At 43.3% G+C, this 15193-nt stretch overlaps 1 protein-coding gene across 1 annotated transcript in view; it reads right to left on the reverse strand.

Annotated features, from left to right (window-relative positions):
* The window catches only part of LOC139387006 (receptor-interacting serine/threonine-protein kinase 2-like), a 28194-nt gene extending 22563 nt beyond the window's left edge, over positions 1-5631 (reverse strand). Inside the window, exons 1-3 of the mRNA XM_071132949.1 lie at positions 5435-5631; positions 5077-5230; positions 1966-2121 (exon numbers count right to left, since the gene is read on the reverse strand). Coding sequence (XP_070989050.1) covers positions 1966-2121; positions 5077-5230; positions 5435-5631 — 507 coding nt within the window. The remainder of the gene's footprint in view (positions 1-1965; positions 2122-5076; positions 5231-5434) is intronic.
* Positions 5632-15193: the final 9562 nt, after the last annotated feature.

Raw genomic sequence — 15193 nt, forward strand, 5'->3', positions numbered from 1 at the left:
CAGGGTTTACGTGAAGTGTTAAATACACAGCTGGACAGGGTGGAAACGGACAAAGTGACAGTACGCAGTGAGGAAGAGAGGCCACGGACAGACAGAGATGAAACTTCATCATGTAAAGCAGTGAAATCCTGGTTGAGAATGAAACACCTGGACAAATGAAACAGCACAGAAAGTAAGTGAAAGAAATAAGTTCTGATTATGTTTTACTGGTAAATGCGGACATACAGTTGAAGTTGGAAGTTTACATACACCTTAGCCAAATTCATTTAAACTCACTTTTTCACAATTTCTGACATTTAACCCTAGTAAAAACTCCCTGTCTTAGGTCAGTTAAGTTTATTTCTTTCATCACATTCCCAATGGGTCAGAAGTTTATATGCTCCCAAATGCTAATTGATTGTATTGCCTTTAAATTGTTTAACTTGGGTCAAACGTTTTGGGTAGCCATTCCTCCTGACAGAGCTGGTGTAACTGAGTCAGGTGTGTAGGCCTCCTTGCTCACACACGCTTTTTCAGTTCTGCCCACAAATTTTCTATAGGATTGAGGTCAGGGCTTTGTGATGGCCACTCCAATACCTTGATATTGTTGTCCTTAAGCCATTTTGCCACAACTTTGGAAGTATGCTTGGGGTCATTGTCCATTTGGAAGACCCATTTGAAATCAAGCTTTAACTTCCTGACTGATGTCTTGAGATGTTGCTTCAATATATCCACATAATTTTCCTACCTCATGATGCCACCTATTTTGTGAAGTGCACCAGTCCCTCCTGCAGCAAAGCACCCCCACAACATGATGCTTCCACCCCCGTGCTTCATGGTAGGGATAGTGTTCTTCGGCTTGCAAGCCTCCCCCTTTTTCCTCCAAACATAACGATGGTCATCATGGCCAAACAGTTCTATTTCTGTTTCATCAGACCGGAGGACATTTCTCCAAAAAGTATGATCTTTGTCCCCATGTGCAGTTGCAAACCGTAGTCTGGCTTTTTTTGTGGCGGTTTTGGAGCAGTGGCTTCTTCCTTGCCAAGTGGCCTTTCAGGTTATGTCGATATTGGACCTGTTTTACTATGGATATAGATACTTTTGTACCCATTTCCTCCAGCATCTTCACAAGGTCCTTTACTGTTGTTCTGGGATTGATTTGCACTTTTCGCACCAAAGTACGTTCATCTCTAGGAGACAGAACGCTTCTCCTTCCTGAGCGGTATGACGGCTGCGTGGTCCCGTGGTGTTTAAACTTGTGTACAATTTTTTGTACAGATGAACATGTTACCTTCAAGCGTTTGGAAATTGCTCCCAAGGATGAACCAGACTTGTGGAGGTCAAACATTGATTTTCTGAGGTCTTGGCTGATTTATTTTGATTTTCTCATGATGTCACGCAAAGAGGAACTGAGTGTGAAGGTAGGCCTTGAAATACATCCACAGGCACACCTCCAATTGACTCAAATGATGTCAATTAGCCTATCAGAAGCTTCTAAAGCCATGACATCATTTTCTGGAATTTTCCAAGCTGTTTAAAGGCACCATCAACTTATTGTATGTAAACTTCTGACCCACTGGAATTGTGATACAGTGAATTAATGCACTGCCCTATGGGATTCCCAATCACGGCCGGATGTGATACAGCCTGGATTCAAACCAGGGACTGTAGTGACGCCTCTTGCACTGAGATGCAGTGCCTTAGACTGCTGTGTCCATGTGTGTGTGCGTTAGCTGTACTAGAATGTTTAAAAGCCCGCAAAAATGTAAAAATAACGGTTATCAGTTTCTTTGGCAAGGAAAATATTGGATATCGGTATCGGCCAAAAATGTAATATCGGTGCATCACTAATTGAAACCATGAAGACAACTGTCATACTAAATGTAATTTAAAATGTAACAAATTGCCTTTGCAAACAGGAATTAGACTTTATAATGTGAGTCCAAGCTTTGTAAGACTGAGGGTGACACACACATACACACACACCTTGATATGAAACTCTCCATCCAGCAGAATGTTCTGTGTCTTGAGGTCGTGGTGCAGGAGGGGGGGGGTCATGTTGTGTAGGAAGTTCACCCCCAGAGCTATCTCGTACAGGACACGCAGCCTCAACGACCAGGCCAGCGGGGGGTAAAGGTTATTCTACAGAGTGTGGGAGGAGACAAGGGGAAAGAGTACATGTGAAAAAAAAGTCTACACAGAAGGTAGAGAGGAAATAGTAGGGAGAGAACGAGAAAGTGAAGCAGAATGTATTGGCTTTGATACTACAGTGAAGAGGCGACTCCGGGATGCTGGCCTTCTAGGCAGAATTGCAAAGAAAAAGACATCTCTCAGACTGGCCAATAAAAAGAAAAGATAAGATGGGCAAAAGAACACAGACACTGGACAGGTGAACTCTGCCTAGAAGGCCAGCATCCCGGAGTGGCCTCTTCATTGTTGACCTTGAGACTGGTGTTTTGCGGGTACTACTTAATGAAGCTGCCAGTTGAGGATTTGTGAGGTGTCTGTTTCTCAAACTAGACACTCTAATGTATTTGTCCTCTTGCTCAGTTGTGCACCGGGTTCTCCCACTCCTCTTTCTATTCTGGTTAGATCCAATTTACGCTGTTCTGTGAAGGGAGTAGTACACAGCGTTGTACGAGATCTTCCGTTTCTTGGCAATTTCTTGCATGGAATAGCCTTTATTTCTCAGAACAAGAATAGACTGATGAGTTTCAGAAGTTAATTGTTTCTGGCCATTTTGAGCCTGTAATCAAACCCACAAATGCTGATGCTCCAGATACTCAACTAGTCTAAAGAAGGCCAGTTTTATTGCTTCTTTGAAATCGGCACAACAGTTTATTGCTGTGCTAACATAATTGCAAAAGGGTTTTCTAATGATCAATTAGCCTTTTAAAATGATTCACTTGGATTAGCTAACACAACGTGCTATTGGAACACAGGAGTGATGGTTGCTGAAATTGGCCTCTGTACACCTATGTAGATATTCCATTAAAAAAATCTGCTGTTTCCAGCTACAATAGTCATTTACAAAATGAACAATATCTACACTGTATTTCTGATCAATTTGATGTTATTTTAAAGGACCAAAAAAATGACATTTCTAAGTGACCCAAACTTTTGAACGGTAGTATATATATATATATATATATATATATATATACATACAGTGCCTTGCGATTATTAATTTGCGACCTTTTGCCACATTTCATTTGATATAAAACTGTAAGTGGGACACAATCATGGTGGAACGACATTTATTGGATATTTCAAACTTTTTTAACAAATCAAAAACTGAAAAATTGGGCGTGCAAAATTATTCAGCCCCCTTAAGTTAATACTTTGTAGCGCCACCTTTTGCTGTGATTACAGCTGTAAGTCGCTTGGGGTATGTCTCTATCAGTTTTGCACATCGAGAGACTGACATTTTTTCCCATTCCTCCTTGCAAAACAGCTCGAGCTCAGTGAGGTTGGATGGAGAGCATTTGTGAACAGCAGTTTTCAGTTCTTTCCACAGATTCTCGATTGGATTCAGGTCTGGACTTTGACTTGGCCATTCTAACACCTGGATATGTTTATTTTTGAACCATTCCATTGTAGATTTTGCTTTATGTTTTGGATCATTGTCTTGTTGGAAGACAAATCTCCGTCCCAGTCTCAGGTCTTTTGCAGACTCCATCAGGTTCTCTTCCAGAACGGTCCTGTATTTGGCTCCATCCATCTTCCCATCAATTTTAACCATCTTCCCTGTCCCTGCTGAAGAAATGCAGGCCCAAACCATGATGCTGCCACCACCCTGTTTGACAGTGGGGATGGTGTGTTCAGCTGTGTTGCATATAACATAATGTTTTGCATTGTTGCCAAAAAGTTCAATTTTGGTTACCACAGAGCATCTTATAATGTTTGGTGTGTCTCCCAGGTGGCTTGTGGCAAACTTTAAACAACACTTTTTATGGATATCTTTAAGAAATGGCTTTCTTCTTGCCACTCTTCCATAAAGGCCAGATTTGTGCAATATACGACTATTGTTGTCCTAGAAAAGGTTAGTCAGTTCATCCAGAGTGATCATGGGCCTCTTGGCTGCATCTACGTCTTCTCCTTGTATGAGCTGAAAGTTTAGAAGGCCTATGCACGATACTCCTTCCATTTCAATATTATCGCTTGCACAGTGCTCCTTGGCTTTCTTTTTGTAGGCTTTAAACTTCTTCACAACAGTATCTGGACCTGCCTGGTGTGTTCCTTGTTCTTCATGATGCTCTGCGCTTTTAACGGACCTCTTATCACAGTGCAGGTGCATTACGGAGACTTGATTACACAGGTGGATTGTATTTATCCTCATTAGTCATTTAGGTCAACATTGGATCATTGCAGAACTTCTGGACTCGCATTTTTGCCCCCAATTTTTCAGTCCTAAATGTTGTTCCACTTCATGATTGTGTCCCAGGAGTTTTATATCATGTTTGAGCAAATGTAATCTGATACTTTCAAGGCACTGTATATATATATATAAAGCCTGAATTGTCAGTTTTTATTTTTTATTTAACTAAGGTAAGTTGACTGAGAACACATTATCATGTACAGCAACTACCTGAGGAATAGTTACAGGGGAGAGGAGGGGGATGAGTGAGCCAATTGATAGCTGGGGATGATTAGGTGACCGTGATGGTATGAGGGACAGCTTGGGAATTTAGCCAGGACACCGGGGTTAACACCCCTACTCTTACGATAAGTGCCATGGGATCTTTAGTGACCACAGAGAGTCAGGACACCTGTTTAACATCCCATCCAAAAGACAGCACACTACACAGGGCAGTGTCCCCAATCACTGCCCTGGGGCATTGGGATCTTTTTTAGACCCGAGAAAAGAGTGCCTCCTACTGGCCCTCCAACCCCACTTCCAGCAGCATCTGATCTACCATCTAGGGACCAACCAGGAATGCCAAAAGGTTATCTAATCATGACCCTGCTTAGCTTCAGAAACAAGCCAGCAGTGGGATGCAGGGTGGTATGCTGCTGGCCGCTTCAGTGGCTGCTTCTCCATTGAAAATGATTGAACTCATACTATAACTCTGTTTGAAACAGTGTATGTAGGCCTACCTCGTGAAGCAGCTGATCCAGCGAGCCATTGCTCATGTACTCGGTGACAATGGAGAAGAACTCAGGCTCATTGCACACGCCAAAGATCTGGATGATGTAGTTGAATCTGGCCTTGTGGAGCACTTCCGCCTCCTCCAGCAGGCAATTCCTCTCCCTGCAAACACAGTCCTAGATTAGATAACCTTTTGGCATTACTGTCATGGTGTCATGATGGCACATGAATTAACATTCATATTGCTTTCTCATGTGTATAGAGAAAGTACATTCGAATGATATAAAACAATTATATTTATTTCACTGTCTCCCATTCATAGGGGCATGCATGAGAAGAAATCATGAATGATTTGAACAAAAATACCTTTCGCCAACAGGAGAATCCAATTTCAGGCACTTGATGGCAACGGTGGTCCGCCAATCGGAATGCTGTGCCTTGAACACGCTTCCGAACCCACCTTTGCTCAGGTAATGTAAATCCGTCAGCTTTTGATAGGAGATCACCGGTAGATTGCTCGTGAGACTACAAAGGTTCACACAGCCCATGTGGTGCTGCTCCATAATTATTGTGAGCCTAGAAAAAAAGGAACTCTTTCAAAAGGCTTGTCCTTTGCCTAAAAGAGAAAGGGGAATTGGGGGTTCCTGTTTCCAGACGAAACAAAAAAAAACATTGGTGGAGTGACAGAGCAGAGCATCGATTGATAAATTCTCCATTCAGTTTAGGTACAATAGCCACCTCACTTGATGACGTTTGACTCGCATGCCAACCACGTCTGTTTTGACTCCCCAAATTTTGCCCGCATTGGTTTTGTTGCTAAGGACAACCTTGGACCATTGTTACTATAGACGGCCTCATAGATAAGTCAAATTTGAAAATTGCCAATAATACATCACCTTTGTACACAAAAGATCCATTCAAGTATTCACGTAAGTGTCTTAAAGGCTGCTAAAACAGTTTTTTTTGCACTCACAGCCAAAGATGATATGTTTTTATATGAATCCACTATCTGTCATGTTTCTGGATGACGTCGTCGCTGCCTGCGCTGCTCCAGTGAGCACTGAGTGCAGGTGTAATCGGCTCTCTAGAACGATGGCAACAACCCATGAAACGGTGTACGCGAATGTGTGAAGATTACATTGAAAACAACGGTTGACCATCTTGGACGCCGTCACTGCTCAAAAAAATAAAGGGAACACTAAAATAACACATCCTAGATCTGAATGAATAAAATACTTTTATTAAATAATTTTCTCTTTACATAGTTGAATGTGCTGACAACAAAATCACACAAAAATTATCAATGGAAATCAAATTGATCAACCCATGGAGGTCTGGATTTGGAGTCACACTCAAAATTAAAGTGGAAAACCACACTACAGGCTGATCCAACTTTGATGTGATGTCCTTAAAACAAGTCAAAATGAGGCTCAGTAGTGTGTGTGGCCTCCACGTGCCTGTATGACCTCCCTACAACGCCTGGGCATGCTCCTGATGAGGTGGCGGATGGTCTCCTGAGGGATCTCCTCCCAGACCTGGACTAAAGCATCCACCAACTCCTGGACAGTCTGTGGTGCAATGTGGCGTTGGTGGGTGGAGCGAGACATGATGTCCCAGATGTGCTCAATTGGATTCAGGTCTGGGGAAAGGGCGGGCCAGTCCATAGCATCAATGCCTTCCTCTTGCAGGAACTGCTGACACACTCCAGTCACATGAGGTCTAGCATTGTCTTGCATTAGGAGGAACCCAGGGCCAACCGCACCAGCATATGGTCTCACAAGGGGTCTGAGGATCTCATCTCGGTACCTAATGGTAGTCAGGCTACCTCTGGCGAGCACATGGAGGGCTGTGCGGCCCCCCAAAGAAATGCCACCCCACACCATGACTGACCCACCACCAAACCGGTCATGCTGGAGGATGTTGCAGGCAGCAGAACGTTCTCCACGGCGTCTCCAGACTCTGTCACGTCTGTCACATGTGCTCAGTGTGAACCTGCTTTCATCTGTGAAGAGCACAGGGCGAATTTGGCAATCTTGGTGTTCTCTGGCAAATGCCAAACGTCCTGCACGATGTTGGGCTGTAAGCACAACCCCCACCACCTGTGGACGTCGGGCCCTCATACAGTCTGTTTCTGACCGTTTGAGCAGACACATGCACATTTGTGGCCTCCTCCACGTCTCCTGATGTACTAGCCTTTCTCCTGGTAGCGCCTCCATGCTCTGGACACTACGCTGACAGACACAGCAAACCTTCTGTGCCATCCTGGATGAGCTGCACTACCTGAGCCACTTGTGTGGGTTGTAGACTCCGTCTCATGCTACCACTAGAGTGAAAGCACCACCGGAATTCAAAAGTGACCAAAACATCAGCCAGGAAGCATAGGAACTGAGAAGTGGTCTGTGGTCACCACCTGCAGAACCACTCCTTTATTGGGGGTGTCTTGCTTAATTGCCTATAATTTCCACCTGTTGTCTATTCCATTTGCACAACAGCATGTGAAATGTATTGTCAATCAGTGTTGCTTCCTAAGTGGACAGTTTGATTTCACAGAAGTGTGATTGACTTGGAGTTACATTGTATTGTTTAAGTGTTCCCTTTATTTTTTTGAGCAGTGTATAATGCATTGCTGATACTATGCATTGGCCATTGAGGGCCTTTGAAGCCACGGGTCGGCCATATTTGGCACTCCCCAGTTTTTGCAGTCCTCCATAGGAATTAATGGTATTCTACAGTATTTAAATGACATGTTTAAAGGACAAAATTACGTGCATTTAAATATGTTTATGTTGTATTGGGGATAGTAACATTGGTCATCTCTTTACTGTTTCACTCACATTATATATTTTAAATGTATACATTAAGGCGTCTGTAATATAATACATTTGGCAAAAACGAGTGACAAGATGGATGCACGGTGTCTTCAAAACAGCACCCCATAAAAGTAATCTAGTGTAAATATAAATGATTGGTCACGGCATCGGGGCATGTTCTTCTTGACCCTGCAGAATAAGTCCGACATGAGATTACATTGTCTATGGGTAGGCGGCCTTTAGATTTCCGAAACTTGTTCTGTTCTTATCTAATGCCGCGAGGTATAATTATCAAGTGGAAATATGCCGCAATATTTATCTTTCTCTAGCTGTTTTACATCAATATATTTTCTACAAAGCCAAGTACTGTAGTACTTTATTTAGGTGCATACCTCCCTGCAAAAAGCCATCCAAATAAACTTGATCGATCTTTTAATCGAGTCACACACAACACAAACTCTTGAAGTGACATGAATCGAAAAATCAAGGAATAAACTTTAGTTCTTCAATTCTTCCTTCAGCCAAAAGGATCATCATCTACGTAAACATGGGAGCAAAAGCCAGATGGTACCGGTAGGCAAATGGGAATAACGTAACTTCCCCTGCTTAACCACAAGGTGGTACTGTAAACACACTTTCTTACAGTTAACTCTAGACTGAACTGTTACGTAACATGTTGGATATTGAGTTGAAATGTATTTAAGTTTCAGTTTACATTCCAATATTCCACTTCATATAATCTCTCGTGGACAGACTAAACATAATTGGTAGATGGTAGATCTGTCGGCATGTTTTGGGATGTGTGAGTCAGTTAAGAAAAAAAATATTGTTTACAATGACAGCCTAGGAACAGTGCGTTAACTGCCTTGCTCAGAACGACAGATTTTTACATTGTCAGCTCTGGGATTCAATCTAGCAATCTTTCGGTTACTGGCCTAATGCTCTAACCACTAGGCTACCTGCCCCCCCACCCCAGATATTCATATTCAGATATACATATTCTTTCCATTTTCCTATTATTCTTCCATCTAACAGATAGCTAAAGCTCCATATGCTTCCCATGAAGTCTCAGCATGGGCTTAAGAACAGGAAACACTACTCTGAGAGAGGCGAAGAAGGGAAAGGGTGTGATTGATTAACCTCAAAGTCTTAAGCCGTTGGGGTGGTACTAAGCTAGCATATGGAATTGTTTTAAGATGGTCATACCATGGGTCATTTAGCTATTTGATTTAGAATTTTAGGACCCCTTTAGGTATAAAAAAAATATATATAAAACTATTTTTTAAATAAAATATTGAATTTGGCCTTGACTACTAAAGGCCATAGAAACGCATTGAATAACACATTCATAAAAGTAAAACAATGTATCACAGGGAGTAAGCTAATAAAGCAAATGTAATTGAATTGAGTAAGGTCTATGTCTAGGAGATATAAGAATGCTCAGGAAATATTTGTAATTAACCCCTTATTATTGTTCGCACAATGTTACCATGGGTTACCTTCGGTTGAGTCCCGTCACACTCGTTGGGGTCATAGAGCAAAACGGAGAACGCCATTGTGTTTGTGAGTCTCCCCTTTCCATAGAGTGAGAAGACCCATTATTGAGATGTCTCATGATCTGACAAACACCATTGTAACTCGGCCACCTTCCACCACAGATGCGGAAGGCCGATATAGGCGGATGCGGTGGATTGAGACCCAGCCCATGCAACAAAAAAAACAGATCTCTCTCTGGCTTAAATTGACAGGGATTTTTTATTATATTACTGTGTGTCAAATACACTCTAAAGGATTTTAAAGGTTTGCTGTGTGAAGTACTTGTACATAAGTAAGTACAAATACTTTGCCAAGAATAATCACTCCCAAGATGTGCATATGCAATAAAAAAAGTACACAGATTTGACTGTGTTATAAACATCAATTTCCAAACTCCTCGAGGTGTTTTTTGTTTTTTTGCCGTTTTTTTTACTTTTCTGCCGTTTCGTCTCTAAAGGATACTCAATGTCCTGGACATATATTATGTTCTTCTCCTATAGCTTTCCGGCCCTATACAGTGCTTGAGCCCAGAGTCCTGATTGGGTCAGATTTGTGTTTGATTTTACACATTATGAGAGAGAGAGGCAAGGGCAGGGAGGAAAGATGTTGGGCAAAAGCACCAACAAAAATGTCTCTTCACATGTTCAAGGTCCCACATTTACAGTGGATTGGCTATTCACACCGACAGTTTGTTTGTTTATTGCTATCCAATACACTTTGTAGTAATTGCAGGGCCGTTATGGTTGGCTGGTGGTTATTGAATCTGATCTCAAGAACACCTGGACTGAGTGGAAAAATCAGATAAAAAAATGAAATTCCTACATCAGTAGAGGCAGTTTTCCGTTAGTCCTCAGTGTTTGTTTTAGATGCATTAGCCCCAACAGTCTTTTTGCAGAGCTTTTGACCCTTCATTTTAAAGTCTTTGAAACTCACTTCTGAAACCCAGTGCAGAAATTCCATTATCTGCCATGATTTGAATTAGGGTCTGATTCTTCTAGTTCTGTATGTGGGGCTTTTCTAACCTGCACAAGTAACCAAGCGGTAAACATATGACACGCGAACCTCTTATTGCCGTCATTTTCTGGTTGTGAAGTTGGTTATAACCAGGTAAAGATGCATTTTTCATGCCGAGGTCAAGACATAAGTGGATACACCTCATATTTTGGTTGTTATCTAGTTAGATAAGTAGATTACAGCCGGATTAAGACATATTTCTCTGGTTGCTAAATACAAGTTAAAAGTCATGAACAGTGAAAATCGTGTTTATCATCTAATTCGATATTTGGATGAAACCTGTTCATAGTTGGTACTCGGCATTGTCTCAAGGTAGGAAGTTTGTGGTCTGTTGATATTGATATCCCTCTAGTGGCGTGGGGGCTGTGCTTTGGCAAAGTGGGTAGGGTTATTTCCTGCCTGTTTGGCCCTGTCCCGGGGCATCGTCGGACGGGGCCACAGTGCCCCCCCCGTCTCAGCCTCCAGTATCTATGCTGCATTAGTCTATGTGCCGGGGGGCTAGGGTCAGTCTGTTTATCTGGTGTAATTCTCCTGTCCTGTCTTGTCTGGTCGACTCTCTCTCTCTCTCTCTACTGCACCTGCTGTTTCGACCTCTGTATGCTCGGCTATGAAAAGCCAACTGACATTTACTCCTGAGGTACTGAGCTGTTGCACCCTCTGCAACCACTGTGATTATTTGCCTCTGCTGGTCATCTATGAACGTTTGGACATCTTTAAGAACAATCAGGCCTTATTGGCCATGCACTCTTATAATCTCAACCCGGCACAGCCAGAAGAAGACTGGCCACCCTTCAGAGCCTGGTTCCTCTCTAGGTTTCTTCCTAGGTTCCTACCTTTGTAGGGAGTTTTTCCTAGCCACAGTGCTTCTACATCTGTATTGCTTGCTGTTTGGGCTTTTAGTCTGGGTTTCTGTATTGCACTTTGTGACATCTGCTGAAGTAAAAAGGGCTTTATTAATATATCTGATTTGATTTGAAATTTGATTTGATATCCATAACATGATGCAGCCACCCCTATGCTTGAAAATATGGAGAGTGGTGCTCAGTAATGTGTTGTATTGGATTTGCCGCAAACATAACACTTTGTATTCAGGACATTTTTTGCAGTATAACTTTAGTGAGTGGTTGCAAACATGATGCATGTTTTGGAATATTTATATTCTGTTCAGGCTTCCTTCTTTTCACTCTGTCAATTGGGTTAGTATTGTGGAGTAACTACAATGTTGTTGATACATCCTCAGGTTTCTCCACAGCCATTAAACTCTGTAATTGTTTGAAAGTCACCATTGGCCTACTGGTGAAATCCTTGAGCGGTTTCCTTACTCTCCAGCAACTGAGTTAGGAAGGACGCCTGTGTCTTTGTAGTGACTGGGTGTATTGATACACCATCCAAAGTGTAAGTTAATTCAATGTCTGCTTATTTTTTTTTACCCATCTACCAATCTGTGTTTGAAATTCACTGCTCTACTGAGGAACCTTCCAGATAATTGTATGTGTGGGGTACAGAGGTGAGGTAGTGTCACGGCCGTCAAAGGAAGTGGACCAAGGTGCAGCGTGGTGAGCATACATATTCCCTTTATTAGAAATGACGCCAACAAAAAACAATACAAAAACAACCGTGAAGCTTAAGGGCTATGTGCCACAAACAAAGTTAACCTCCCACACTAAAAGGAGGGAAAGGGCTACCTAAGTATGGTTCCCAATCAGAGACAACGATAGACAGCTGTCCCTGATTGAGAACCATACCCGGCCAAAACATAGAAATACGAAATCATAGAATGCCCACCCCACATCACACCCTGACCTAACCAAATAGAGAAATAAAATGTCTCTCTAAGGTCAGGGCATGACAGGTAGTCATTCAAAAATCATGTTAAACTATTATTGCACACAGAGTGAGTCTATGCAACTTATTATTACTGAAGAGGCGACTCCGGGATGCTGGCCTTCTAGGCAGAGTTGCAAAGAAAAAGCCATATTCAGACTGGACACCCTCATTGCGGGCCCCGGAATGGAGAATGTCGCTGGAGACTCCGGACTGGAGAACGTCGCTGGAGACTCCGGACTGGAGAACGTCGTGGGAGGCTTCGTGCCATGACTCCTCACTGGAGGCTTCGTGCCATGGATCCTCACTGGAGGGGAGAGACACACGGGAGGCCTGGCTCTGGGAGCAGGCACAGGACTCACCAGGCTGGGGAGACACACAGGAGGATTAGATCTGGGTGCAGGCACAGGACTCACCAGGCTGGGGAGACATAAAGGAGGCTTTGTCCTTGGCCGAAGCACCTGATACACTGGGCCGTTAAGGCGCACTGGAGGTCTGGAGCTTAGAGCCTGCACAACCCGTCTTGGCTGGGTGGTTATCTTCGCCCTGCAAATGCGGGCTGTGCAGACATACCGGAGACACAGTGCGCAGAGCCGGCGCAGGATATCCTGGGTCGAAGAGACGCACTGGAGACAAGGCGCGCTGAACCGGCACCATCTGTCCTGGCTGGATGCTCACCCTAGCCCGGCAGATGCGGGGAGCTGGAATGTAGCGCACCAGGCTATGAACGCGCACTGGAGACACCATGCGCTCCACCGTATAACACGGTGCCTGACCAGTACGACGCTCGCCACGGTAAGCACGGGGAGTTGGCTCAGGTCTATAACCCAACTCTGCCAATCTCCCCGTGTGCTCCCCCCCAAAAAAATATTGGGGCTGCCTCTTGGGCTTCCTTGCTAGCCGTGTTCCCGCCTTTGCTGCCTCCAGCTCCTCCTTGGGACGGCGATATTCCCCAGCCTGCCTCCAGGGTCCTTTACCGTCCATGATTTCCTGCCAAGTCCATGAGTCTCCCTTACCACGCTGTTTGGTCCTTTTGTGGTGTGAAGTTCTGTCACGGCCATCAAAGGAAGTGGACCAAGGTGCAGCGTGGTGAGTGTACATATTCCCTTTATTAGAAATGACGCCGACAAAAGAACACAGACACTAGACAGAGGAACTCTGCCCAGAGGACAGCATCCTGGAGTGGCCTCTTCACTGCTGACATTGAGACTGATGTTTTGCAGGTACTATTTAATGAAGCTGCCAGTTGAGGACTTATGAGGCGTCTGTTTCTCAAACTAGACACTAATGTACTTGTCCTCTTGCTCAGTTGTGCACCGGGGCCTCCCACTCCTCTTTCTATTCTGGTTAGTGAATTTAGCCAGTTTGCGCGGTTCTATGAAGGGAGTATTACACAGGGTTATATGAGATCTTCAGTTTCTTGTCAATTTCTCGCATGGAATAGCCTTAATTTCTCAGAACAAGAATAGACTGACGAGTTTCAGAAGCAAGTTCTTTGTTTCTGGACATTTTGAGCCTGTAATTGAACCCACAAATGCTGATGCTCCAGATACGCAACTAGCCTAAAGAAGGCCAGTTTTATTGCTTCTTTAACCAGAACAACAGTCTTCATCTTTGCTAACACAATTGCAAAAGGGCTTTCTAATGATCAATTAGCCTTTTAAAAGGATAAACTTGGATTAGCTAACACAACAGGAGTGATGGTTGCTGATACTGGGCTTCTGTACGCCTATGTAGATATTCCATAAAAAATCTGCCTTTTTTTTTTTGACTACAATAGTCATTTACAACATTAACAATGTCTACACTGTATTTCGGATCAATTTGATGTTATTTTAATGGGCAAAAAATGATTTTCTTTCAAAAACAAGGACATTTCTATGTGACCCCAAACTTTTGAACGGTTGTGTACATTCCCTTATATCTGAGCTTCTAAGGTGACTCCGGCTTTACGAATTATTGTGAAGAAGTGTATCAGTAAGCTGTATTCTGTAATTACACTGAACAAAAATATAAACGCTACATGCAACAATTTAAAAGAAAGTTACAGTTCATATAAGGAAATCAGTCAATTTAAATACATTCATTAGGCCCTAATCTATGGGTTTCACATGACTGGGAAAAAAGATATGCATCTTTTGGTCACAGATGAAAAAATAAAAATAAAATAAAGGCATGGATCAGAAAACCAGTCAGTATCGGGTGTGACCACCATTTACATCATGCAGCGTGACACATCTCCTTATAGAGTTGATCAGGCTGTTGATTGTGGTCTGTGGAATGATGTCCCACTCCTCTTCAATGGCTGTGTGAAGTTGCTGGATATTGGCAGGAACTGGAACACGCTGTCGTAAGCGTCGATCCAGAGCATCCCAAACATGCTCAATTGGTGATATGTCTGGTGAATATGCAAGCCATGGAAGAACTGGGATATTTTCAGGTTCCAGGAATTGTGTACAGATCCTTGCAAGATGGGGCCATGTATTATCATGCTGAAACATGAGGTAATGGCGGTGGTTCAACGACACAACAATGGGCCTCAGAATCTCATCCCAGTATCTCTGTGCATTCAAATTTCCATCAATAAAATGCAATTGTCTATGGTGGTCTGTAGCTTATGCCTGCCCATACCGTAACACCACCGCCAGCCATCATGGGGCATTCTGTTCAAAATGTTTACATCAGCAAACCACTCGCCCACACGACACCACACACTCTGTCTGTCATCTGCCCGGTACATTTGAAGCCGGGATTCATCCGTGAAGAGCACACTTCTTCAGCATGCTAGTGGCCATCGAAGGTGCGCATTTGCCCACTGAAGTCGGTTACAATGCCAAACTGCAGTCAGGTCAAGACCCTGGTGAGGACAGTGAGCACACAGATGAGCTTCCCTGAGATGGTTTCTGACAGTTTGTGAAGAAATTATTCGGTTGTGCAAACC

The sequence above is a fragment of the Oncorhynchus clarkii genome, chromosome 28 (assembly GCF_045791955.1).
Source record: "Oncorhynchus clarkii lewisi isolate Uvic-CL-2024 chromosome 28, UVic_Ocla_1.0, whole genome shotgun sequence".
Classification (NCBI taxonomy): Eukaryota; Metazoa; Chordata; class Actinopteri; order Salmoniformes; family Salmonidae; genus Oncorhynchus; species Oncorhynchus clarkii.